Below are 27,463 nucleotides of genomic sequence, written 5' to 3' on the forward strand. Positions count from 1 at the left end.
CGGAAAGTCATGGCCCAGGTCTACAATGTCCTACAATGTAGTGTTACAATTATGATATTATACTATAAATCAATAAAGCATGAAGTGCAAAACCCAGAGTAGCTAGACTCATCAGTCTGATCCACATGTCTATTATCCTACTTTATATGCTGATTACACCGATCAGCTATAACATTGGTACCACCTGCCTAATACTGAGTAGGTTTTCTTTGTGCCTATTCGAGAAATGGGCACCACAAGATCTCTGGAAGTATCCTGTTGTATCCTGCACCAAGACGTTAGCAGCAGAAGTCCAGAATGTTTGAGTCTGGGCCTCCATGGATCAATGAGCCTTAGGTGTTGATGACCATGTCACTGGTTCACAGGTTGTTTCTGTCTTGGACCACTTTTGTCTGGTACTATCCAATATGTATTTTAGAAAAGCCCCACAAGACCTGCCTGATGTTTTGGAGATGTAACGTGATCATAACGTGATCCTTGTTCATTTGCTGCCTAATATGTAGATCCCGTCTCTTGACAGATGTCAATGTAGATGAAGGTAATCCATGTTTTTCACTTTACCTGTCAGTGAATGTTAATGTTTATTAATGTATTAATGTATCACTACATGTTGTGATAACAAAATATGACTGGAAATATAAATACTGCCGATTAAAAAAAAACAAAAAAACAAATACAACATTAACAGAACAGTATGTGACAGATTTAAGAGGAAACAGCTTCAAGTTACACGTTTCCTCATTATTTGAGGCTTGTTTGCATATTGTTGTGATGCCAGTATGGCATCACAAGGTCTCAAATGTCTGACTCTCACCTCAACTGGAAGTGCTGGGAATCAAACCTGTGGCCCTCCCCATCATCTAAGGAGGGATTTCTGATCAGAGAGAGACAGCAGGTCAGCACAGACACACAGCCACAAATCAATTCTGCATTTATTGAGATGTGTTTGAAAGTGCTAAAATGTGCTTAAGGTCTGAGTGGACACTGCATGCAAACGCTGAGACGATTACAAACAGCTTGACAGCCACAGACACAACTGAACAGATCCTTCAGAGGGATCAGCTGGGCTTCGGACACCAACAAACATAACTAACAGACTAGACAGACAGTCAACAACTTCACCAAGTCCACAACAATGCCATAAAGAGTGCATTTAAGGCAAGGCTCTTTTAAACCCTTTAGAATCAATCCAATAAAGTGACTGTTAATTCTGTTGTTCAATGCATTCTTATTTGCTAATACTGTGATGTTTGTGTCACAAACTACCTTTTGAATAAGGACCACAAATCAACATGTAAATACAGTATTATTTATTTTATTGTTAAATTATTGTTAAACCAATCAGTAATTGCTCATAGCTCAGAAATTCATTCTGAATGTGTGTAAATTTAATCCAATGAAACAGGTTCATTATTCCCTTTTAAATTAACCAGTCATAGTATTGGTGCACTTTTTCAACTGTTTCAAAATATTTCAGTGCATCCACCAATACAGATAGCATTGTGCTTCTTTATTATAGTGAAATAAAACATTGCAGGACACAGAGAGCTTCAGTTTCACAAGTTTACTGTGCCCAATGTGGCCCGATGTGGCCAATGCCATTTTACTGAGCCCAATGTGGCCAATGCCACTTTACTGTGCCCAATGCCTTTTTCCTTGTCCACATGTTGATCCACTTTACTGTGGCCAATGTAGTCATGATCATGATTATAATGATTTAAAGAGGACAATAATTCTAAAAATCTCCAGAGAGTGTTAGCCAATTCAGAGAAAATTACAACCTGGATCTTAAATGATGCTGCATAATACATAATGAGACTGGTCTTTGAAACTTCTGTCAAGTTCTAGCTCCATTCTTGAGTTCTACAATTCTAAGCCTATTTCCAGTTGGTTAGAAATCGTACAACAGGTGGTAAGAGGATTTATTACAGCCAGACTGTAGGGAGGCAGAGAGATAGAGTAAGGGAGGGGTGGAGAGAGAGAGAGAGCGAGAGAGAGAGTGAGCACAGGACATGCTACCACAGGAGCCGTTGTGAAAACTGGTCTGTTTTTCTGCTCTCTCTCCATTCTTCACTATTCTACGTCTCACTCTTTCAGGCCCAGCTGTATTTTATGGCTCCACTCATGACTCTTGCACTGGAGACAAAGCCTGAGGAAGCATCCTCTCTCTCTCTCACTCGCTCTCTCTCTCTCCTCACCACTCAGACCTTCTAACATGCTCTCCTCCAGCATCCTTGTTCTCTCTCTATCTCCATCTTCTCTTTGTCCTACTTCGCCTTCTCCCCTCCCCATTCTTTCTTCATTTTGTTCTTAGCTCTCCCTCTTGCGTTTAAGCACTTCAAGTCATCCCAAGGGAAATGGATGGAGCTCCATCACTCAAAAGAATGTAGTTCCACAGCTCTACAGCCCAATGCTGGCTGGGATTTATACTGAGGATTGGTACTGAGCATGATTTTGCACTCATGTTCAGTCCCCCAACATGGAGCTTCTCCGGTGCCTTCATTTATGTGGCCTATCACACAATAATAACCCAACTAAATACACACATAGTTTGTTATGGTGCTGCCTTGGTGTCAGCTGCAGAAAAAAAACATGTGCTCAGGCCGCACAGTTCTCACACTGATTTACAGCCTGCCACGTTCTGGCAATCACACTGAGTTTGATGCAAAAATAAAAATCCTGAATGTCAGCTGACTCTCTCTGCACTGCTCTAAAAATGCTCAAACAGAAAATGAGATCTAAGGCCTGGCATATTAAAATGTCACGTATAAGCTCACCAGCTGCATGCATCATTACTTTCCACATTAATTTCTACTTTCTTGGTTCCACAAGAGGATGGTCCTCTTGCCTTAATAAGCTAAACTTCGTACCAATTTCTTGTGATAGTTTGGGATGTATCAAAAAGCTGTATAAAATATGTTTAAGGTCCATGGCGCCAAGGGCCCTTCTGCCCTCCGCCTTTGCCCAGTGGGCATTGTACTGCATCCCCGATCCGGACCTTGCGGGTGGTAGGTCCACATGGTTGTCCCATGTTAGGTGTTCAGGCTGAGCATGACCGGGATACGTGGGATGCCTGTGGACACTATGAATGATTGATGACACTATGAATGATGGGAGGTGGGAAGAGGGATCATGAGATCCACTGTAGGTTATGTATGCGGCCGCTATACATAGTGTGGAAGAGAGAGCTGAGCCATAAAGCAAAGTTCACGATTTGTCAGTTGATTTATGTACCAACCCTTACTTGGCCAAGCAGTGTGGGTACTGACCCAAAGAACAAGATTGCGGATACAAACAGCCGAAATGAGTCTTCAGCCCTGGGTCGTTTGAATCACTCTTTGTGAAACAGTGAAGAGGCCTGTTATCCGAGGGAAGCTCAGAGTAAAGCGGCTGCTCCTTCACGTTAAGAAGAGCCAGTAAAGGTAGTTAGGGCATCTGACAAGAATGCCCAACGATTGCCACTTGGTCTGGAAATGCTTGGAGATCACTCCAGCAGGAGCTGGCAGAACCTATTGGGGACATGTATACATTTACTTTAACATGGACGTGATGAACTTCCAAGTGGTGAGGGCGACATCACTTGGTGACATCACTGATATACTCTTTCTAGAGCTGCTGCTGTTTTGTGTTTGTGTGTTTCAGTCTATGTGTGTGGTGTGTGTACAAGTCTTGAGTTGTGGGGACTGTGCTCCACTTAAGCAACTAAATGATTCATGTGCAGAGGGTGCGGTGAGTGTGTGACTTTGGTGCCCATGTGTTAAAAAGTGTGTCAGTGATGGGGACATGTGTGCAGTGGGTTATGTGTGTGTAGCACAGACACACATGTTTGGTGCCTTACCCATAGGGGCATATTTATGTGTGTGTGGGAGAACTATGGGTACTTTAGAGGGTCCATATGCCATGCTTTTCTTTAATTACGCTTTTAGAAGTACATTACACACATCAAAAATTCATAATTCATTTTTACATGACCATTTTCTGACCTCTTTTAGAATGGAACAGGCTGTTTTTTGTGCCGTAAGACTGACATATGCACATTTTCTGTTCTGATAGGCTAACCTGTATCATATCTTATTACTGGCCTGACTACTATAATCCCCACCCCCCCATCACACACACCACACTGCTTACTTATACTGTTTCCTCTGCATCACACCACACTGCATCATAGCCACCAGCCCCTAGCACATACATATACAAACACACACACACACACTGTCAGACAGTCTTCTGCCTTCTGTCCCAGCTGATCCATTATTCATCTGCAGGGCTATGGCATAGGTTTACATTTATAATGCGGAACTGCATGAAGCTTTGCAATGCTAATCATCTTAGTCTATCTGCCAGAATCAACTCTTCTCCTTCTGACTTTGAGTGAGTTTAAACTCATAACACTGTGACCTCTCCTATCGTGTTCAGTAGCTTGTGGGAGTCCTGATTGAGACCCTTTAAATATGTGAGGGCTCTTTCTTCACAGGATAACCAGGGGGGATCATGGGGGCTAAGCTGGCAGATTAGTAGAGCCTAGGAGAGGCACCTGGAGTCAGCTAAGCTTTAGGGATGGGCCGCTAATCCCAATCTTGCAGCTCAAACAGAGGTCCCGCCCATCACTCCAACACTTCACTACATTACTAATTCAAGACTAACTCTAAGAAACAGGCTTTAAAATGCTGAGTGACTTTACTTGTTCTCTCGTGCTTTCTCTCTCTAGTTTTCCCACCTTCCTTTTATTGGCCTGCATTAAGATAATGTGCTGGTAAGCGTCTGATGTGGCTGTAAGCCAATAAAGCCCACTGGAGTTCTTGAATCCGGCAAGCTGCCCTTATGCACAGGCCACATGTCCACAAGGCTGCATCAGCTGTAAACAACTGCCCTCATCTACTAGACTATTCTTGTAGCTGTATTATCCAATATCCGTACAGAAAGCCCCACAGGCTCTGCATTCTTATTGTTAATGCAACAACAGGCACAGTCTGACCTAAATGCCCTCTACTGCCCAACTCATCTGCACAGCCAACAAGAGGTAGATGACCCACAGCAGTACAGTATACAGCTATACAGTGTGCAGGTATTCACAAGCAAGCAAGTAGATTAGACGTTAACCCTTAGTAGGTATTGTCATTTTGGAATACAATTAGAGTGTAAGTACATAATAACTTACATACATATTTACCAAAAAATAAAAATGCATATTCTGTATTTACTGGTCTTTCTACAATAAAAATAATAATACATTAAAAAAAATATATATACCCAGTACTCTCTTTAGCACTGTACGGTTTGTTGTGATAAACAGTGTGAGAAATCATTTTGATGACCTTTAACACATTTCCAAAGTTTTCTAACTGGCTTTCCAAGTAGCACAGAAGAATGACTATTACTTGTAACAATTTGTAGGAGTAAGAGTGTGTGTTCTACCCCCTCTGTGACTGTGAGCTTTTCAGACGTCCCGCATGCAGGCCTGTTCCAGCCAGCTTGTCTCAGGTTTTTACGCTGAGCAGCCAGTCAGAAATATCTCCTGCCCTGCAGGAACCATATGCCTCTTAAAATAAGCCCCCCAAAACAACTCAACACACACACGGACAAACAAGCCTGGATGCCATCTGCTCTCCACAAGGAGACGGCACACAGAAGAGTTTAATCTGATATCATCAGACGACTGGACCATTTACACTCTTTTATTTATATATTTTATATTTTATTATTTTATTTATTTTATATATAAGTTTAAAAAGATTACTAAAAATATATATTAGAATGTGTGCAATATTATAACTAGAAATTTCACACATAATTGAGTAAATGATACTGTATATTGCATCAACTTTCCAGTTTCAACTTTCCAGCTTTCAGTTTACTTACCTTTGGAATATGTGACCTATTCATTCTCTGCCCATAAAAGCGTCCTTTTACAGCAACTTCCACAGCAATCCCATTCAACCTTATGAGAAACTGCAGCGATCTTTGTTTAGAGTTGCTACATAAAGTTCCAGCACGACATGTCCCAGTTAAAACCACAAAGTGACCCAGCTGGACCGTGTAGTTGTATCTAATTTAAACTAGGTAGACAGATTTGCCCCCATGCTAACCTTAGCTCATTACATAACAACACCTTGTAGAACCCTGCATTCTTCAGTTGTTCAGAAAGAATGCATCTGCAGAGCTAGGATGAATCACTTGTGCCAACATACTTTATTAGATAATGAATGTGGAACTGCATATGTTTTAAAGTGTAGTTGCACAGCCCTAAGGCAGCACAGTGAATACATCCTGCGATTCAGTCCAACAAAAAAAAAACCCAACAACACAGCACAGTGACACTCGCACAGACGTTTCAATAAAAAGACTGACACCAGGGACGAGGTGGTGGACTAACGGGGGAGGGGAACAGAGTGGAACAGGAGGGGCTTCAAAAAAATCCCAAAGCAATCCCATCACGAGCTGTGATGATTCTGCCTTACTGCCTTTGGGATTTCCACACGATGACACACTGGGTTGGGGGGGCGGGGGGGTCTACACAGATTCTACCTGTGGGCTGTGGCGTCTGGCGGAGAGAGGGAGGGAATTACCGTAAGAATGAAAAGCCATCCAACCTGTTAATGTCCTCCTCCCCTAGCAGGTGGCGTGGCAGGGGCGAATAGCGGCCGGGGGAGATGGGAGGAAGACTGGACTTATACTCCAGAGTCCCGTTATTACCAGCGGAAGAGATATGATTATCCATAGCAGGGGAAAATGCTGCCCAGAGAGAGAGAGGGAGAGGGAGAGATACAAAGAGGAAAAACAGCCATATGTCACTAGACTCTCAAAAGTTGGTAAAAAACAACAATCACTCTCCCTCAGATCTTATTTGCTCCATCTTTTTTTTACAATTACAAACTTTATGAAAGCAATATGACACAAAAGCTTGTGATTAGCTGAAACTTTACCACAGGTAAAGAGTGAGTTTAGTCACAACACCAGGCCACCTGAAGTGGCCTTAAAAACAAAATTACTAATAATGCATATAAACAGTCATTTTGCCAAGCTACGCCATATTGACAGAAGTATTGGGACACCTCAGCATTGCACTCCGCATGAGCTTTTATCACATCCTATTCTAAATATTTGGGCATTAATATGGATGGGTCCACCAGGTTTGAAACTCAGACCTCAGTCTACGTAATGTGTGTCTATACACAACTAGCAAACTAGAACATTTGTTTATGAACATCTTGTGCCTTCAACAACATGAACAAGGATGAAAAAAACATTACTACTCTAATAATTTGATTAGGTAAAAGTATAATGAATAAAAATAATAAAACACAATAAAGCAACACTGAACTCCATATCCTTGCTGTCGCAAATAAATATATAAAGATTTTTCACTTTTTGACATAATTTGAATCTAGTAGATTTTTTTTTACAGTGACTTCCATTCAAAGTAGAGAAGGTTTTGTCATTACAGATACCAGATTTTTGTGTCACAGCAAAAACTGTGACATATAAGAAGATAAATAATAATAATACAATAAAATCCAATAGATACTAATAAAATACAAAATACTAACTGTACTTAAATGGCAAAAGTGTGTTCTACTATATACTTCCTGCTGCTAGTATAAAAAACTATATTACACCATTTTTTACTTTTATGACATAATGTGAATCTGGCAGTTGCTCTTTACATCATGTCAAAATACCAATAGAAATGTCCCAAAAAGATATTGCATAACAATAACGCTCTGCTGCGTATAACAAGAAAAAGCCCCGTCACCTAGCTTACATACACAACTGCTCATAAATACCACAACAATCATTATTGATGTAATAATTTACTGCAATAGTGTGTGAAGAGCTACTTACAGTGGGTAATATCGGGAGGCCCATAGGGATCTGAAAGGTAAACACTAGTGGGCTTCCCCACCTTCAAATACACAACGTCCGCCGTGTTCTTCAGAATGGCTACTGCCTCCTCGTGGGTCACCTCCTCCAAGGTGTAGTTGTTTACCTGATAGCGAACAACAGAGAGAGAGAGAGAGAGAGAGAGAGAGAGAGAGAGAGAGAGAGAGAGAGAGAGTACACACTATACCACATGCTTCAGTAGTCAATGGCAAATCAGTGCAGCCAAATGTGCCCTGCACACACAGGATTACACACAGCACTGATCCTGTTAATTAAATCAAACTCAGCTTTAACGACTTTAACGACCCTCTGTGGCAGCAGGGCCTGAGTCATAAACTACTGCTGGGTGAGGGGGAAACCAGTTACATTTGAGATGGCTGAGCTCCAGCCACATTTTAGCTGAGCCCTTGCTGCGCAAGTTTAAAAGTAGCAATCAGGAATCACTGCAAGCAGCAGGACAGTATTCAGTGCTGCAATAACAGAAGCTCTTGATGGACTCCACTGTAAAACTGCACCCAAAAGTAAGCCTTTAAACATTCATGTGAAATGCTGTACTGTTGAGTCTTCAGCACGTAGTGAGTCACAGAGCAACAAATAAAAACATGTCTACAAACGTTGGCTGGAAATTTGCATCATTACATGTCAAATGAGTCACTTTTCTCCCCAAGTGTAAACTGCATATGAATGTACTACACCAGCAAAATCCACACAGATCACAGTAAACAAGCAGTTCAAACAATGGATATACTCCAATCACACAATTGTTTTCCGAAGGCAAACAAAGGCATCAGCCTAGACTAGCTGGGTAATGTGAATGGCGCACTCAGGGGCAGCCGTGGCTTAAAGGTTAGAGAAGTGACGAAGTGCCTTGTGACTGCCTTGTCGCTGGTTTGATCCCCTGAACCGACAGGACATGACTGAACCCTTGAGCAAGGCATCTACCACCCAATTGCTCCCAGGTGCTGCAGCTAGGGCGGCCCACAGCTCCAGGCATGTGTCCCACTAGTGTATGTGTGTGTTCACTGCACAGATGGGTTAAAGGCGGAGGTCAAATTCCTATTTGAGCAACACAAATGGTGATCAGGTGGTTTGTTTTCTCATATTTGCCACTTTGCAAAGTGATCAAATGTTAATTCAGGTGTTTGGAAGCACTTTGAGGAAGACGAAAGACGTAAACATAAAGGACCTTCCTTTGGTGTCCTGTGTTTGTTTCGTTCTACACAACTAGAGTGAAACCAGCAGAGCTAGTGAGTATAAGCAGACAACAATGAGGAAAAATGAGTGAGACATATTCACAACATTTCTTATATGATAATATGATATCCCATAATGTAGTAAAACACTGCTTTGTAACTATGGCAGTGTGGACAGAGGGCAAACTGTGTTTAATCAAATAATCATAAACCCAGAGGGACTGATGTGCTTTCCCGGCTGGGGGAATCTAACCCCATGAGGAAGGCTGTGTTGTTAACCACCGTGCTACATATATAGCATAACCTAACCATATATAGTTAAATGAGACAGTTGCACATGGTTATGAATTGGCATGGGTTCAGCGTTAAATAGTGGTGCTGAACAGCAGTTTGGATCATTAATGCAGTTACTAATTTACTGTTTCTGAGTTTCAAAAAGTAACTAAATGTTTAGCTCTGCACGATTTGCACTAGATTTCATCAGATTCTACTGTGAGCAGTTAGATCTGCTTTTGTTCTCTCAAATCTACAACAGTGAATGTTATGCTGGGAGGGTTTCTAGGAAAGAGTCAACATTTTCAGGCTCAAGCCCACATCCACTCAAAGAAAAAGGCATCGATACTCATTGCTGATTTGTCTTTATGAGGGCGGGGATCGATTTAATCAAACCGTTCGCTGTCTTACTATATCTTCTACAGCTGGATTGTGTTGATAGCTCCTTTGTGATTGACTAAAGCCCCGCCCTACATCCTTTCCTATCAGCCTATCGTCAATGCTGTCTAACCTATGAAATCCCAGAACTCAAATGGAGCAACCTCAAGGAACCACAGTACTCTATCAGAAGCAACACTCAAATTTATTAACTCTAACCATGGTGTTACTCTGCAATGGTGTTACTCTGCAATTGACCGACCTATCCATGCCCTGCTGACAACTGCATTTCTTCTTGTTTAGTAATGTCTAAGCTTAGAGGTATCCTTTGAATTATTGGTCTATTCTAACTAGCTAAGGCTTTTCTTGGGTGAATAGCAAAGCACTTTGTAAGTCGCTCTGGATAAGAGCGTCTGCTAAATGCCATAAATGTAAATGTTCATAGCAACTGTTACTAAACTGTTTACAAGATGCTGGCAATGAATGGGTTCACGTTTATCTGGTTCAGCGTTTCTTAATTTATTGGCAATACTTCTCTACAGGGTCTAGACAAGCTGTGTGTGTGCATTTGCACATCTGCATCAGCAATGGATGCAATGTAAAGTAGCTGAATGCAGTTATTAAAGGAGGGGGGGGCGGCAAATATTCGGACATATAGTGTAACCTATCTAGTATATGTATACTGTGTGTGTGTGTGTGTGTGTGTGTGTGTGAGAGACAGAATGTTCACACTGTTTGTGATGGACTGATCTGGTGCATTATTTATTTTAGGTTTCTGGGTGGAGAATGGATAAGTCAACTCTGTCTAGTTCTAGAGACCTTTGAGGATCTCCAAACTCACCATCAGCAGTCTGTCGCCAACCTGTAACCTGCCATCCTTCTGCGCCGCTCCTCCATCTATGATTTTAGTTACATAGATGCTGTTATCACCCGGGATGTGTTGGTTCCCCACACCACCTGCAATACTGAACCCCAGCCCTGAGGAGGAAGGAGAGAGAGAAAGAGAGTAAAATCAGACTATTTAATATTTCAGTAGCTGCTCTTTTAAACACAATATTTCGCAGTACTCAAAGCTCAGGCTGCGTTTTCATATTAATATACTGATGAATTTGGAACGGAACCTCTGCTCCTTCCGGCCTTCTTGAGCACTGAAGTTTCACTCTATTCATCCTGCAGCTTTTATTAAAAGACTTTTAATGAGGCGCACTCTTTTAAATCCACCATTAAATTTCCTACCGCTGCAGTGTATAGAGTTCCAAATAGAGGGATGTGTTAAGTGTCCATGGCTTTTAGAGCCTACAGAGATGGTGCTTGCGTAGGACTGTGCATTGATGATAATTTGTATGTGTTGCCTGCAGCTCTTCCCCTGCACATCTGTATGTGTGTATAAGAGAGAGAGAGCGTGAGAGAGAGAGAGAGAGAGTGTGATGTGTCTTCCTCTCTGATATCTAAATAATGCATCAAAGCAGCTTGTGCCTTTCTTAGAAAAGCGCCCTGTTTACCACCCTGACCATAACAACAACTTATACACAAGCAACAAACAAATAACAATCTGCTCACACACGAGCAGAGGATCCGGTGTTTTGTTTAACTTTGTCTTTCTGCCAAGGACACTTTTGTGGACAGAAAAACAGTTACAAGAAATTCAAGAAAGAGGAAGGAATATGTGGTTCTGCTTGCTTATTTCACTCATATAAGTTGCATGTTTAAAATTGTTTTTGGTGTCATTTTATTTTTAATTTATCTTTACAGCACTGTGCAAAAGTCTAAGACCACCACCTTTTCCAGTCTAAACAGACTAATGCACCGTCCTATGACAACTGATATATTGAAATACAGCTTTAAACATTTGACGGTACCTTGACTTTACTATGTAACTTTGGTGGAGGTGCACAAGACCTCTTGCCAGAAATGCACATTTATGGCTGCCCAAGCTCATAACATAATTTGTATTTACAGCTGTGGTGTAAAAACATCCCAACTGTAGGGGGAGCCCAGAAGCATTTTTTTAAATTATTAACTTTTCAGCATCAGGAGGAAAATGCTATGTACTAATCCCAACAACTACTTACACTATCTGATGTTTCAGACTTGGTCTACCCCCCCTTTTGCTTTAATTACATGTTCCATTCTTTTAGGGGGCTTGCAAATGAATAGTTTATTACTAGTCTTAGTTAAGTTTAAAATTAGGACGATTTCTGTTTTTCACTGCCCCAAACTTGTTCAATGATGTTGAGGCCTGGGCTCTGGGTTGGAATGTCCAATGTTCTGAGAAAACCAGCAGCATCTTGATCTGTAAGCCTTTCTTGATCAGCCTTACAGCCTTTTAGACCTACAACACCTATCCAACCTATCTGGGTTTACAGTGTAGTCTGTTCATGCCATAAGTGTAAATGCAGTACATTATGGAACAAAACCATGTGATTACATACTTGTAAAATGACATTAAGCTAGTATAGCAACATGACAATAACAAGTTGGAACCTTTTGGTCCTTTGACGAGTTTGATCTCCACCACGGTCTCCAGCATGGGTCTTCTTCTGCGAACGTAGAGTCTAACAATGGACCCAGCAACCTTCAGTGCCTCCACGGCCCTGCTGTGGGAAACCTCGGACACGTCTACTTCATTCACACGTAGGATACAGTCATTCACCCTGCAGACACACACACACAAAATACACAGAGTTAGAGTTGTGTAAGCCCCTGCTGTATGGTTATCCACCCCTGTGGAGAGTTCCAGATTGTGGCAGCCTCTGGTCCAAGGACAGCTATCTCCTGAGGCATGCTCACACAGAGCAGCTGGGACCCACCACACACACACACACACACATACTTACACAGCAGCAGAGTGTGACATGTTGCACTGCTCCTATATCAGTGACAACTTCAGCAGAGTGCAGAGAGAGTGTAGTTATGTGAGAATAATGATAAGAAAATAAATAATGATGGATAAAGAAATAAAAATAAATAGAAAAGATTTTTAGGACATTCTTCTACATGTCAGTGCTTCAATATTAAATAGGAGCTTTAGAACAAGAACTTCATATTTGAAGTTCCTTGTTCCAGTGCACCTATGACTATACTTAGTTTGCTTCCTGCAATTCACAATCCTGGTCTTGAAGGACAACTCTCCTGCACTATTTTATTGTTCTGAAGCCAGCAGGAAGGGCTTAATACCACTAAAATAGTCATAAACATCACATCCTCACAAATCAGTGCAGTTAAGTCCTTCCAACTACTGGTGTGTATTTCTCAAAAGCTGAATAACATCTACAAAGGCTTGACTTTCTGGCTAACCAAGAAATCCTGTTTGGCAAAATACTGCCCTGATGATATCTCCCACACTTTCTCCTGGGATGGGAACATCTGCTCAATCACACACTTCATCCTCTTATACATCTACATGGCCATCACAGAACACTTTCACAGCTCCCATTATCTTTTGGTTCAGTTAACCTGTACTATCCCTTGAGACAACTGATCTCAAAGATTCACCTCTGTTTCCAACATGCATACTAGATCAACCTCAACCTCCACCCACCGTCCTACCAGTTTCATACTGAAGCTCTATACAGTGCCTATAGTAAAAGATACACTGTCTGAGATACATTTGGCCTATTTGGCCTATAAAGAAAGTGTGAAGTAGAGAGAGAGAAAGACAGAGAGTGTGGTCAGGATGTGTGTGTGCACTGTGGGTACACAGGGGGCTTCTGAAAGACAGCCAAGCCAAAGAGCACACTCACACAAACAGCACTGTCACACACATCTGGCCTTAATCGCAAACTCAGACACACACAGCTCTGCTTTCTTGCCTGCTATACAATTATGACTGTCTGTAATAAAACAGCCTTCTCAATCAGATCCTGATCATCCTGACGGGCATCTAACAGAGACACAATCATCCTGCTGTAATAAGAAAAACACTTCCCCAATAGCCCAGCACTCATCTCCTGAATCAGCTCTAATGGTCTTATCCATTTCCTAACACTGCTACAATCAGTGAGATGAGTGTGTGTGTGTGTGTGTGCATGCACATGGAAGTGTGTGTTCTACAGCTTCTCCGGTCTCAGGAGAGTCATTAGAAGTGAGATACAGAGCTCAGTCTTAATCACTGAGAGGTAGAAAAAGAGAGAGTGTGAGAGTGACGTCAACTATTTAATCTGAGCATGTCCCTGAGCTTGAAACTGACAATTACAGCAAGTATGGGGAGAAAAAATGTCCGAAAAAAACCTAAAGCAATTAGGATCCATGTAACATTCAGTTCAACTTCATTACTGAAGACTATCTTCAGTTCTTTGTTGTATAAATACGGTCAGATGCAGTTTTACAACCATGTTATTTTACCTCAGAATGAAACACACCGATTTTCCTTTTCTTATGGGCTGGTGAATACTTTAATGAGCTCTGCCTTTATTAAATGGTTTACGTCACTGCGATGACCTACAGATGCCACATCACTGTAAGAAGATCATCGTAATTATTTTATTTCTCAGTCTTACCAGTTAGTATTGCCGTCCTCTTGGCATACTGTTAGTGTGGCGTGAGATCAGCTGAAATAATGGCAAGGGATAGCTTTTAGCTTTTAACCTAGCATAAATACATGCTTGCTCCCACAGGATTGGCTTCGGGATTGGTGCTTTAGAGTTCTCTCTCTGATGTGTGATTAGACCAGTTTTTTTTTAAAGGTGGGCAGGAAAAGCTGATCAACTAGGCTAGCACATACCTGCTCGCTTGCTCAGCTTTAGCGTTCTCATAAACCTGTATTATTATACTTTTATTCTTTTAGTGTTGTTAAAATAAAAGACGTCACGTTTTATCACATCACAGCTTTACTAGTTGAAAGGCTTTCACTAGTGGGATGAGTGTAAGTCAACTTTGACAGTGTGAATACAAAGAGTGAATGAGGTCACAACAGTGTTTGAGGTTATTGGGATGCCATTTTTTTATGTTCAACTACGCCAAGTAAAAAAAGAAAGTTTTCCATTCAAGGGCAGCTTTAATCAAACCTTGCTAAGTAATCAAAATGAATGCAGAAAAGTGCACACACACACACACACACACACACACACACACACACACACACACACATATATATATAAACACAATCCATTGTGACACTGACCTCAGTCTGCCATCCTCTGCCGCAGCTCCTCCAGGGATGATTTTGGTGATGAAGATTCCGGGGTCGTCTCCTATGTGAGGGTTATCTGTCCCGCCTGCTATACTGAAGCCCAATCCTGAATTTCCCTAAAGACAGACACATGCATGCAAAAGTGTACACACCCCCTTAGAAAAGAACAAGTTTATAGTATACATGCATATGTAAAAGTCTCAGAGGCGTATTACTAGTCTTGAAATGATTAGTTAAATTATTTTTAAAAACTGTCAACATGGATTTTCAATGTCGGTAATGCTCTTTAATGCTCTATGATATTCCAGAGTTCCAGAGACACAAGGTCACCCTGACAAACTGCAACAAAGCTCAGGAAGCATAGAGTCAGGTAATACCAAGAAATATTACACATAACAACCCAAAATTAATACTGATACCAAGCAGTAGGCCTTGTGCACAATAAAAGGGGAATTCATGGTGGTTTCCACAATTGCAATTGCCAGTGCTGAGTTTGTCCTGCTAAGAATCTTAGGGCTCTTTCAGACACACACGTTAACCCAGAGCATTTCCTATCATTAATAAGAAGAGCATTTACATGTACACAAATGTCTGAATCAGTTTTATCAGCATACTTTTTGCGACTTGCCGTGTTCTCCTGGACGGGCTACACACGGGCCACCACCTGCCTAAAGCCTGAGGAACATTTCCTGTAGTAAGAAATCTTCTGACATAGAAAATCAATGGCTGTACTTGTGCGTGAAAGGGCAACTGGTCCGGAGTTCATATGTGAAAACGGCTTCACAGTGCCACCACTGGTGGCTAGGAGGTAACACAGTCAGGAAAACCACACGTCTGAAAAGTAACTGTGAAATCTCACCCAAACTAACTTTGTCTCTCTCGCCCATGCAGAGTGATGTTCCTGCGAGGGATGAGCATGAGACTGATGCACTTTAATTGATTCTCTGGCTGATAAACAGCCAAACAGCCTCAGAGAGTGGCAGAATGGAGCTAATTATACTCACCCAGACAGGCTGTGTTTATGAGTGAGTCTGCTTGAAAGGGAGAGGGGGTACATTCTAGATGCCTCTGCATCGCGTACACTGTCACTTTCTCAGAGCTCTGATTAATTGGCATTTGAGGGGAATCAAGAGGCCTCTTGTGATTAAAGCATATTCGTCTTCAGAGGTAGAGTGAAAATGAGAAAACACAGGTCTCCAAGGCTGAGAGTTCTGTGATCAGATAAGCTACAGGAAGCCTGATGAGAACATACACTGTGTGTGATTAACACTTCATTTATACAGCATGTTATACAGCGTACATAATACTTTTCAAATGCCTGGCACTAGCCTGTGTAATTGTTCTTAAGCAGTTTGTGCTGTTAAGTGAGAATACCTTTTGAATGAGAAACAGGACAAACAGTGCAGTAACATTACTGTGTATTAAATAATGCATAGTTAATTTAATGCATAATTTGCAACATTGTAATAGAATATTTTGAAATATTCCTGTTTTAAACCTAAAATTTGTAGTTAGATTTGCAGTCAGATTTGCTGTGTACTGTGAACTGCTAATGATCAATCACTGTAACCAGCTAGCCTAGCATCTCATTACATTTTTGCTAAAAAAAATATCTGTGCGTCTCAGAGGCACTTCGTGTTATCAAAGTTTGCAACTACAGCGAATATAAGCCTGCAGTGGCTTTTTGTATAGCTTAACTAACTGCAGTCTTTCTGTATTAGCAGATTAAATGGACCAATATCCACATCTGTTGTTTACATTAGACCTCTGAAGCTGTGTTTCATTCTATAGTCCGCACCATGCCCATATTAGCAACTCTATGCTAGCCTGCAATGGGTTTCTGTTTGCTAGAAATGAATGGTCAAAGTCGCATCCTGTGGTAAACAGAAAATGCTCCACACCTGATACATTTAGTGTAATATCAAATAATAAATATTGCTACATCCATGCTACAAGCAGGATTACTCTCTTGTTTATTAAAATGATGTCCAGATCCACTACACATAAAAATGTTCTTCCAGAGAAGCTCAACTAACCTAATTTCACAGAGTGCCCATTTGTTGGGGGGAATTTTGGTGAGGTTACCAGTCTTACAACATTAGCAGTATTAACTTGTAATGAAAATGATTTCATAAAGCACGAGTGTTTGACTAGAATGACATATTAGCAGTTATACACAATAGCACTTTTTAGTATTACATATGCCATATGGGGCCATTTTAAGTGTGTGGGTGAGAAAGAGAGAGAGAGTGAGAGAGAGACTACGTCCAGCGTCTAGCTTAAGACCACTTTATCTCAGTGTGTTCCACCAGGGAAATGTGGGCAGACACTCTGAGCCTCCAGGCGCCAGTCTTTGACAAATCAGCGCTCCCTTTGGTCCTGTTGACCTTTGTTATTGTCCCAGTGTCGTATTCAGTCCCATGGATTCGATTACATCTGTCAAATGTCACCTGCAGCCAGCTACCCCTTTCTACAAAACATGCATACACACACACTCTCTCTCTCACACACACACACACACACTGCCTAGAGAGTGCTATTCAGTTTTTCACATTGAACATAGCATCCCAATTAAGAGTGCTGCTGAATCACCACACACCACACCACCAACCCAGAGCTGTCTGTGCCAGGGCCTGTCCACAATCCTCCGAGATCAATTAGCCCTAATGTACCCTCGGGAACACAGTGTTCACTCCAAGACCTTTCAGGGAGAAAGATCTGTTTGTAAGGATCCACTGTGACAACAAAACTTGCCCTCGATCTAGAGTGAAGTAAACTAGAGCTTCAGAAATCTGAACAGCTGCTGCATATTATAGACAGTCTTGATATCAGAATGAATGCAACTTGTCACAGATGTGCAAATGCACACAAACAGCTTGTCTAGTTCCAGTAGAGAAGTATTGTCAATAGAATATCTGCTCCCTGGAGCAGATAAACATGTTGATGAACCTATTGGAATCATGCCTAATGCCAGACGTGAGCTAGAGGAGTGAGCTAAACTCTTTGTTAATTCCCTTGATTTCGGAAGAATCAATGAATGAGTAGGTGTCTCAATACTTTTGTCCATATAGTGTATATGTCAGTCATGTGCCATCACTGTTTATATTCTGCCACCAACTATCACAATCAGCACACTGTGATCAAAAAAATTCAGCATGACTGTGTCTGTTATCGTTATAGTTATCGTTAAAGTTGCTTTTCAGACAGTAATGGTTATCCGAGCAAGCTAGCCAGCCAGCCAATGTTAACTAGGCCGCTGTCTGAATGGTTACTTGTGCCAGCGTAGCCTGCTGTTAGCATTATAATAAAGCTTGCTAACTAGTGGAATAATCAAATGCACTGTGATTTCTGAATTGCTGACTGCAGTCTGAGAGTCTAATCCATTCTGTTGGGAGCCATTGCTGTGGCTTGGCACGATTCATTTCCTTGTCTCTATGCGTGAGTGAGATGCATGCAGAACAACTCCACATGAGCGTGAAACAGGGCGCAAGCATTGAACTGCAACTGTATATATCCTGTGCATATACTGTATGTGCATCAGTTAACAGATCACTGCTTCCACTTACCCGCTCTAGCGTGATTTCTTCAAACTCGTATTCAATTTCTGTCCCATTGACCTGCAATAAAAAAGAGAGATAACCATTAGACATGTTCAATGTAACAAGCATTATAATGTATTCTCTGTGAAAGAAGCAGCCTGGTTACAACCCAGATAGATATAGTTGGTTGGCACAACATTATGTGAACATTCTAACCATAACTATTTTGGTTCTTAGAGCATTCAATCTGTCAGGTTTTCCAGATGTTTTCCAGAATGTTTTTTTATTCAACTTAATTTTTTTTATTTACACAATTAAATAAAGGGGCTTTTATATTTGGTAGGCATGTTAACCATTCAAAATTCTTATTATCAGTGTAAATTCAGAACATATTCTACTTTATGTTTAAATAAATGCTAATATTTTGAAATCTGGAATACGTTTTATTACACATTTGTTTAATACAATGTTTTATGTATTATTATTTCTTGTTTTTTTGTAGTTTTGGCAAAAATACTTCAGATGTTTCTGTGTTGTGTAAGAAATGTTGTGATGCATGAGTTTAAAGAACTTTCCTGAAACAGAAATTATTTCAGTGACCTTCCTGGAATCTTCATAAAAACATTGCTAATTGTTCTTATATTACGCTCTTGACCAGCATAGGGTATGTTTTTGTTTGAGTGTGATGGTTAGCTAGGCCATCAGCATGACCAAGCTATTCGAACAGCATGACCAAAAAGACTGAGCTGGTCGACCAGCATGACCAACAAGACTAAGCCGGTTGACCAGTATAACCAGCAAGACTAAGCTGGTAATCCAACATGACCTAGCTTGTCGACCAGCATGACCAGCAAGACTAATCTGGTTGACCAGGATGACCAAGCTGGAAAATCAGCAAGACCAAACCTGGACAGAATCAAATGCAACATATCCTATGCTGGTCAAGAGCTGGATGACCAGCTAGCTTACCAGAATAGGGTATGTTTTCAGCTGGATGACCAGCTTGTAAATCACCTTGACCATCAAAAATCAGCAGACCATCTAAAATCAGTTTCAGCTATTTTTCCTTTTTTACATTTTAAGCAAAGTCATTCAGAATAGTATGTTGTGTGAGCGTTGATCGTAAACAGAGATCCAAAGTGCTTAGTGATTCTAAAACTGACCTTACATAAAACCATTACACAAAATGGGTACAAATACACAACCTGGTGCCTTTACTATAGTGTTTTGAAAAGCTTTCAGCCTGAAATTTGTTTAATAAAAATACATTCAAGGTAAAAGGGTCCATACAGAGGATTGTACTGTCAAAAAAAGCTCCTAAGGGACAACCTTTTAGTTCCAAATTTATCATCATTTTCCACATTACACAGTAATGCAGCTGTGCAGTTTCAATAATCTATCCACATTTCATTCAAACCTTACTATAAGGTACTGTACAGCACTTTGCTGATCTACTGCTGTTTGCGGTCGAATCAGAATGCAGGTGCTTTTCCGTGCTCCTCCAGCAGCAGTGTGACAGACAGTCTGCTTTAACTTTAATAGCTTCAATCTGAACTCAGACATACAAATCCATATCCATTTACAGACTCTTTGCGCCTGCTCTTGTTCCTGCACTACACCTCATGCTCCCTGTACTGCCCTCATTCAAACCTAATGCCTCAATCTATACTCACATATGGACACAGATGCTTTATACAGTGGCATGCAAATTTGGGCAGCCCTGGTCATAATTTCTATTACTATAAATGGCTAAGCGAGTAAAAGATGACCTGATCTTAACTTTCAAAATAACAACAAAAGACAAACTGGACAGCCTGAAAAAATACAAAATGCATCAGGCTTGTTGAGATGCTCACCAACAATTTGATGGCTGAATTCTAAGGCTGGATTTTGTGGTGAGGATGCAGAAATGCTTTACTTCTGATGACTCTTTAATGGCATCAGAGGGTGAAACAATAGAACAGTATTTTATAGTCAAAAGGTGTTTAAATTTGATTTCCATGTATTAATTTTATTACCACAAATGTATCTCCTGCTGCTTAAAGGAACCCAGGGCAGCTGATTGTTGGAACAAAGTTTGAGGAGTATTTGCATTTGCACCTTGCATTTCCTATTGATTACTAAGGTCTAAGAGCTCAAATCTCTTGGGTACCCACATTTTTGCATGGCACACCTTTTCTTTTCTCCCTCTAAAATTGTACAAAACAAAAATAATACTCTAATCCTGCTTAAATTGTTTAAAATAATGCATAATGTTTACTTTGTGATGCCGACTTTTGCATGCCACTGTACATATGCACACACACACACACACACACACTGAAAGCTAAAGTAAGAAATATAATTACTGTGAGGCTGCTGTGAGAAATGATCATGAAAATAATTAACTTTAGAGGTGAAATTGTAACGAGGGTCATCTGGGTCATTAGTGTGTTTGATTAAAAAGCTCTCTCATGATTCAGCTTTAAACAAGGCCATCATAAGCAATGATCAGAAGAAACTCTCTCTTTCACTCTTTATCCTTCACAGACATACACACGTTCTGGCTTCCTCACACACACAGTAGACACATACGCCCCACAGAGCTTCATCTCACACACAGCTAGCTCCACAGTCATAATCTGGACCCATTTATGAGGCTCTGTATTTGACCTGCTTTAACAGGCTAGAAGAATCCCCCACATTCAGGTCATACGGCTTTAGTGCTGTTTTTAGAAACACACTGTAGCTTCAGGTGCACCTAAAATACCTTACACACAGCCTTAGAGGCGAATCAATGAAACCTACAAATATGTCACTGTAGCCTTTTTTACTGCCAGTTTCTCAGGACAAATGATCTTGGAGTAGTGACAACAGTGCTGATGTCATATATTTGAGAAAAAGACAAGGCCTTCCAAGGATACGGGTAATGATCAAGAGCTCATTAATTAATTAACTACATCTAATCTAATATCTAATACCAGTGTCATCAAGGTTTTAATTATGAGGTTCTGGAACACTGCGGAAGGCTGATGGGTGGGAAGATGTTATGGAATGCAAAAAAATGTGCAGTGTTAAAAAAAAAAAAAAAGGTCCATCAAACAGGCAGTTGTAGGCCTGTATGTTGAATGCTAGGGTTGTGGGCTCACAAACTATCACAACATGCAGACAACTCAAATTTACTTCAAGCTTTAACAGCATCAACCAGGACCCAGACCTACAAATCCATATCCTCATCTATCGTATGTTCTTATTTATGATAAACAGGAATCTTATCTTATGCTGCTTTAACAAAGCACTTCATGATCTGTGTACATGATGGCTCAGAAACTATTAAACAGCACTGCAGTGCATTCAATAAAAAAGACAATCATATATCATATCGAATCATATATATAGAAGAATATAGAATCATATATATAGTCCTATTCCACTTGCTGATCTATTTTACTACAGCCAATATGGATATAACCAGAGACCAGAATCGGCTAAATCTTCCTGAAGGACTTTGGCAGTCAAACGAGAGTTTTAATTTTACTGGCATTTCGTGGGCATCAATTACTTTTTTTTATTTATGGAGGCTGCACATTGTTGGAAGAAAGGTTTGAGGAGTCTGAGTTTTTACAAAGCTGTGAAATTTGCATCACCTGCCATAACCCTAGCAAGCTAATTAAGGTCTAAAACATGTTAATGTAATCTAAGAGCTTAATTCCCCTGGAGTGCCCCACAAATAATACATTAATCTTGCTTTAAATGTTTTTCAAAATGTAATTCTTAACTTTATGCCTTTTAGAGATCAGTTCATTTTCTGCTCCCCTAACTATAAACAGAAACTATTACAGTGCATCCAACAATAAAGGCAGCACTGATCTTCTTTCATTAAGTCGTGTCTAACAGAAAGCCTCAGTTCCACTTGCTGATCCATTTTACTACAGCCAATATGGACACACATGTATTGCCACTACTCTAGGGGAAGAATATATAATGAGGTAAAGGGGTCAAGGTATATTCACTGAAAGTATTGGACAAGGCAGTAGGCTTCATAATCTTCCAATCAATCAGTGCAGTGATTCCACTGTACACAACACCAACTCTGAGCCACAAGAGAGCATGAGCTCATGCTGACGTAACGCAACAGCAACATAACTTCACCTCCGTAAGGCGATGGAGTGACGGCAGTCTAAAGGGGACAGCATGATAACCCTAAGGAAGGTCTTTTTGAGCACTGCGTGTATGTTGTGAGTGTAGTAGCAGCGTTGTTTTCCCATGGATGGCCCTGCAGGCACCCAGCTTTGGCACCAGCTAATCAGGGCAGATGAGAAAGAACAAGAAGCGCTCTCGAAAGCCTCCTGCTGCCTCTGTGGGCACACGCACTGATCCGCCACCAGCACACACACAGATAAATACAGCCACCAACATCATCAGCGGAAGTGCCGTCAACTGACGAATGAAGCTACGATTCAAATAATGTTACAGCGCAAATGAAGTCATTAAAAGGACAACAGCACTCATCATCTCGAACAAAACAACAACAGAGCTCAGGAGAAGGAATCAGCACATCAGAAAGGCAGTATAAACCAACAAATAAGAGTCTTCATTACGCGGAAGCTTCAGAACTGGGGGTTGTTTTCCTTAATGTGGAGAAAACATGGCCCCTTCTGTCTTTCCCACTCCAGAAGTGGCCCAATTAAAAAGCTCGAAGTGGCATTAGCATTCGGAGCCCATATCACGCTCACGTGGCTCCGCCGCGTCTCAAAGCTAAACCCCGGCAGCAGGGCTCACATCTGCATTGCTAAGTGGTGCTTTAGCTGGGCGCATCCTCAGGGAGAGGGGATCGTGGGGCTGTAGACTGTAGGCTGGAATGAGTGGAGGCTGAGGAAGGCTGCAGCTGCAGAGGGGAGGGGACAGCGGCCTCCATCCAAACTGCAGGCTTACACAGCCTCATATTAAACTGGTGAGTCACAGTGAATGTGCCAACATTCACACTTTGAAAAATGGGAGCAAAGACACTCACACACACACACAAACACTGTCATGTTCAGACACACAGAAACTCTTTTACACAATTTCAAAGAAATAGACTTTATAAGATAATAAAGTTAATGTAAGTTAATGTAAAGATTTTAGTATAAGAAAAATAATCAATGCCTCTTTTTAAACTTCACTGATACAACATCATTGGACAGCTGAACACACTTGAAAGAGAGCACTTATTGACGGTTCTGTATGTAAAAAGAAGCCTATTCAAAGAATAGAAAAAAAGACTATTCAAAAGAAGTTCACACATTGAGTTGAGTGAAATGTAAGTGAACTGTGCCACTACCCACCTAACATGCTTATGTCTCACATGGGCTCTGAGCGGGTTTGTACATGTGTTGCCCCATCGTTACAGCTCACTCTGAAATCACATGGTTCTAGGCTTGGGTGGTATAATGAAAAATGTACCTGTCTAGTACCTGTACCTATCTAGTTCACAGTCAAATAAGATCATTCCCCCATGTGCATTTAAAAGAGCTACGGGGTGGGGGTGCTGTGGAAGCTCCAATCCAGGTTTAGTGACGTGCTGAATTCGACTGAAGGGGAAAAAATGCAAACCTGAATGAGCCAGTCTCCTAAATGTGCCTGAAACAGTAGAAAAGACTCTTAAAGCTGTTCACTCAACTTTGAGCTCTCATTTTGTCATTCCATTACTCCTAATACCAGGCGCTTGACTTCGCTGTCCATACATAAGAGTCAGTAGATCAGCAGTTAGTCTGTGCTATACTCAGTATATCTGTAAAAGAGCCAAAACCAAAGGACATGTTAATTTCAACTTTCTGTCCTTTCAGCAGCAGCTGCTCAATCTCAGTCTGGTCTAAATATTTATAAGTGGACTTTCAGTATGACAGACTTGAATTTGTTCTGTGCTGTGCAAAATGTTACCCTGCTAACTGAGGGCTAGGGTAGTCCAGCTTCTCTCTCCAGTGTGCAACCCAGATAGGGCCCGTGTTAAAGTCCTTGTTCCATAACTCCTCGTGGGATGCCACATGTGGAGCCAACATGGATCCCATGGACAAAACTTTCTGGTTCCCAGTTGGGCTAACCATACAGGCCCCACATAGGCAAGTTATCTGGGTCAGGAGACCCCAAAACTGTTGTTATAACTGTTTTCATCTAACCAACATACCAACAATTGTCAATACTGACAACAACTTATCATGAAAAGACTCAAACATGGAACCCCACAAATAGGTGATGGCCAGACAAAATCAGAAGATGTTCTAAAGTGGCAGAGAAGACATCGAGTGTTAACATTGAGTGTTAACAATGTGGTATAGTTTAGACAATCTTGTAATTTTGAAATGTAGTACAAAGCTATTTTTATAAAGCCTAACCCCAAACTTAACTAAAAAAGAAAAGACTGACCATTTCCCTGTGTGGTCACAAAAAATGTACAAAAAGAAGCGCATAAAAAATGGCTATTTGTTGTCATTTTCCTGCAAATGCACCTCCCAATTTGGCGTATGAGCAAGGAGAAAATAAGCTTCTATTAGAGACTGATCTCTAACTGCCCTGTGAACTCCCTGCCCAAAGCACAGGGCATCTTTATACCCGTCATCATCACTAAACATCCTGCCCTCCTCAGGCTATGATATGTAAAAAAAAAAAAAAAAAACTTCCTCAATATAGAGCAGCATGCAGTAATCAGCAGTGAAAGGGAAGTGGTGGTTTTCTTGACAGGCAGTGAGAGCTCCCAGGGGGTGCAGTGCCAGGCAGAGGGCACATTTGGAAAGGGGAACAGTTAAACACTGGCTCAGTCGGTCTCAGGGCTTTGATTACCGTCCTGTTATCCTCATTGTCTTCACATCCTCAGCATCACCACCATTCATTTACAACTACAGATACCACAGAACACTCTCAAGGAGGTAGGGGGCCATGTGTCAAGGTCCCTTCATAAATGTAAATACAGAGGGTTTACTTCAAGATGTAGTAATGAACAGTAAGGCTAGGATAGAAAGGATGATAGACTGCACCTAGAAGCCTGCCCAGTACTGGAACAGGGTTCACTGGACAGATGAAACCAACGATCTGAAGTATGGAGAACGAAAGAAAGGATTCACGATCCAAAGCATAACGCATCATCTGTCAAACATGGTAGAGGTACTGTTATAGCATGGGTATGTACGGCTGTCAACAGAATGTGGTCACTAGTGTTTATTAAATATATGATTGTTGATAGAAGTAGAAGGATCAATTCTGAAGTGTATTGAACTATTCTTTCTTAGCACATTCAGTTAAAAGCTGCTAAATAAGATGGAACTTCACAGGGCACATGGATAATGGGCTACAACATACAGAAAAGGCAACCCAAAAGGATCTTAAGGCAAAACAGTTGAAACAGTCTCCTGAACACAAACCAACTGAGCACACTTTTGATTTACAAAACACACTCTAGATTAGACACAAGATCTCTACAACATCCACAACACAATTTGCACACAAGCATAGATGTTCTTGAATGCTTACCCTGACAACCACAGGCAATGTAAGGAATCAGAAATGACTACATATGGAGTTCTTACCAAGTTATATTTGGCTGTTACAAGATGTTCACCTCACTGAACAAAATAACATACTACAGTTCAGGCCATTTAACCAGTAGGTAATACTAAAACCTAAACCATTTCCCCAAAAGTGCTGCTAAGTACTAGAGAACTAGCTTCACAATGTCACCATGTACCCCTTCACTGCTCTACAATGTCAGATTTGATGGGTAGGAAAAGATGAATATGTTCCACTTCACTCTCAATGCCACGCTAAAGACTAGCATCTCCTTTCTGTCTGAGATAAGTGCGTGAGTGAACACCTCGTTTGCTCAAGCACTCCATCATTATCATCAATGAGGCCTTCTCTACCAACCTTGCACCCTCTCTTTCTCTCTCAGCTAGAAAAAGGGAAAAACTGGAGAGTTTATAGAGCTGCTGAGCAATGCTGAAATTGCTGTTTAAGAATGAATCCTTCCATTCAATCACACTCGCCAGCACTGTCTCCATTCTGCACAGGCTGCAGTACAGATATTCAGACATCATATCTAAAATAATAGCAATCATTACAGTGGCTTTAATAGTATTAACTGCTTGGCTTTTATTTTGTTAAATGTCTGCACTCAATAACAAATGTTCACCAGTGGTTCTAGAGTTTGCCTTGGTACACATTCTAGCAAGTGTAGAAAAGCACTAAAGAACATCATGACACAGCTTTTGAGTAAATGCTAAGAGAGAGAGCGAGGCCCAGCTTTGGGAGTGCAAAGTTTCTGCAGCTGCAAGTGCTTCAGGCAGAATGGAGCTCAGTGCACACTTATGCAGATGGAGCTAACATTTCCATGTGTCATATTTACTAATTCAGTTTCATGCTTGAGAAAATACAAATAAAATCTCCTACAGATATAATGCAGTATTGTACAAGTGTGTGACAATGCTATTGGGCCAACACTGGTACCTTGGGGCACACCAATCCTAAGACCTGCTGCAAACAAATGTTTGCTTGCTTGTATTCATACTTGAGGAGATTAAAAGAAATCTTATACTGATATAATGCAGTATAGAACAGGAATTTAAAAATGCTTGTGGACTAGTACTGGTACCTTGGGACACCCCTAACCTAAGACCAGCTATGGCCAAATGTTTGCTGAAGATCATGTGTCGTATTTAGTAATTCACTTTAATGCTTGGGAAAATAACCCCCCTTTTTATACTGATATAATGTGGTATAATGATGGAATTTAACATGGGACTGGACGAATACTAGTACCTTGGGGCACCCACTAGCATGACATTTGGCCCCAGCAACACAATGGCTTGAGTTCATGTGTCATATTTTTTAGTTTAGCAAAATACTTTGTTTTTTGTATTGGACCAATACTAGTACCTTGAGGCATCCCTAACCTAAAATCACACACAGCCAACAAATTCTCTGACCTCTTGCTCTTCCTGTGTAATATTCACAGTCCATTCATATTGGGATAAGTCTTGGCCATCATCTGTCTCCCTCTGTGCTTTCTCCTTTACTCAACCAACACAGCCCCTGATCTTAGACCTGCCTGTCTC

At 41.0% G+C, this 27,463-nt stretch overlaps 1 protein-coding gene across 27 annotated transcripts in view; it reads right to left on the minus strand.

Moving 5' to 3' along the window:
- Positions 1–27,463, minus strand: part of dlg2 (discs, large homolog 2 (Drosophila)) — a 297,266-nt gene that overhangs the window by 64,140 nt on the left and 205,663 nt on the right. For 17 of the 27 annotated variants that reach the window (XM_072659051.1, XM_072659049.1, XM_072659053.1 and 14 more), the window contains 7 exons: positions 18,426–18,476; positions 14,851–14,975; positions 12,213–12,382; positions 10,570–10,706; positions 7,846–7,990; positions 6,570–6,735; positions 815–874 (listed from right to left, as the gene is read on the minus strand). In XM_072659051.1, the coding sequence (XP_072515152.1) occupies positions 815–874; positions 6,570–6,735; positions 7,846–7,990; positions 10,570–10,706; positions 12,213–12,382; positions 14,851–14,975; positions 18,426–18,476 (854 nt within the window). The remainder of the gene's footprint in view (positions 1–814; positions 875–6,569; positions 6,736–7,845; positions 7,991–10,569; positions 10,707–12,212; positions 12,383–14,850; positions 14,976–18,425; positions 18,477–27,463) is intronic. The other 10 variants (XM_072659077.1, XM_072659057.1, XM_072659062.1 and 7 more) reach the window with 2 other exon arrangements.

Source organism: Salminus brasiliensis, chromosome 16 (genome assembly GCF_030463535.1).
Source record: "Salminus brasiliensis chromosome 16, fSalBra1.hap2, whole genome shotgun sequence".
NCBI classification, from domain to species: Eukaryota; Metazoa; Chordata; class Actinopteri; order Characiformes; family Bryconidae; genus Salminus; species Salminus brasiliensis.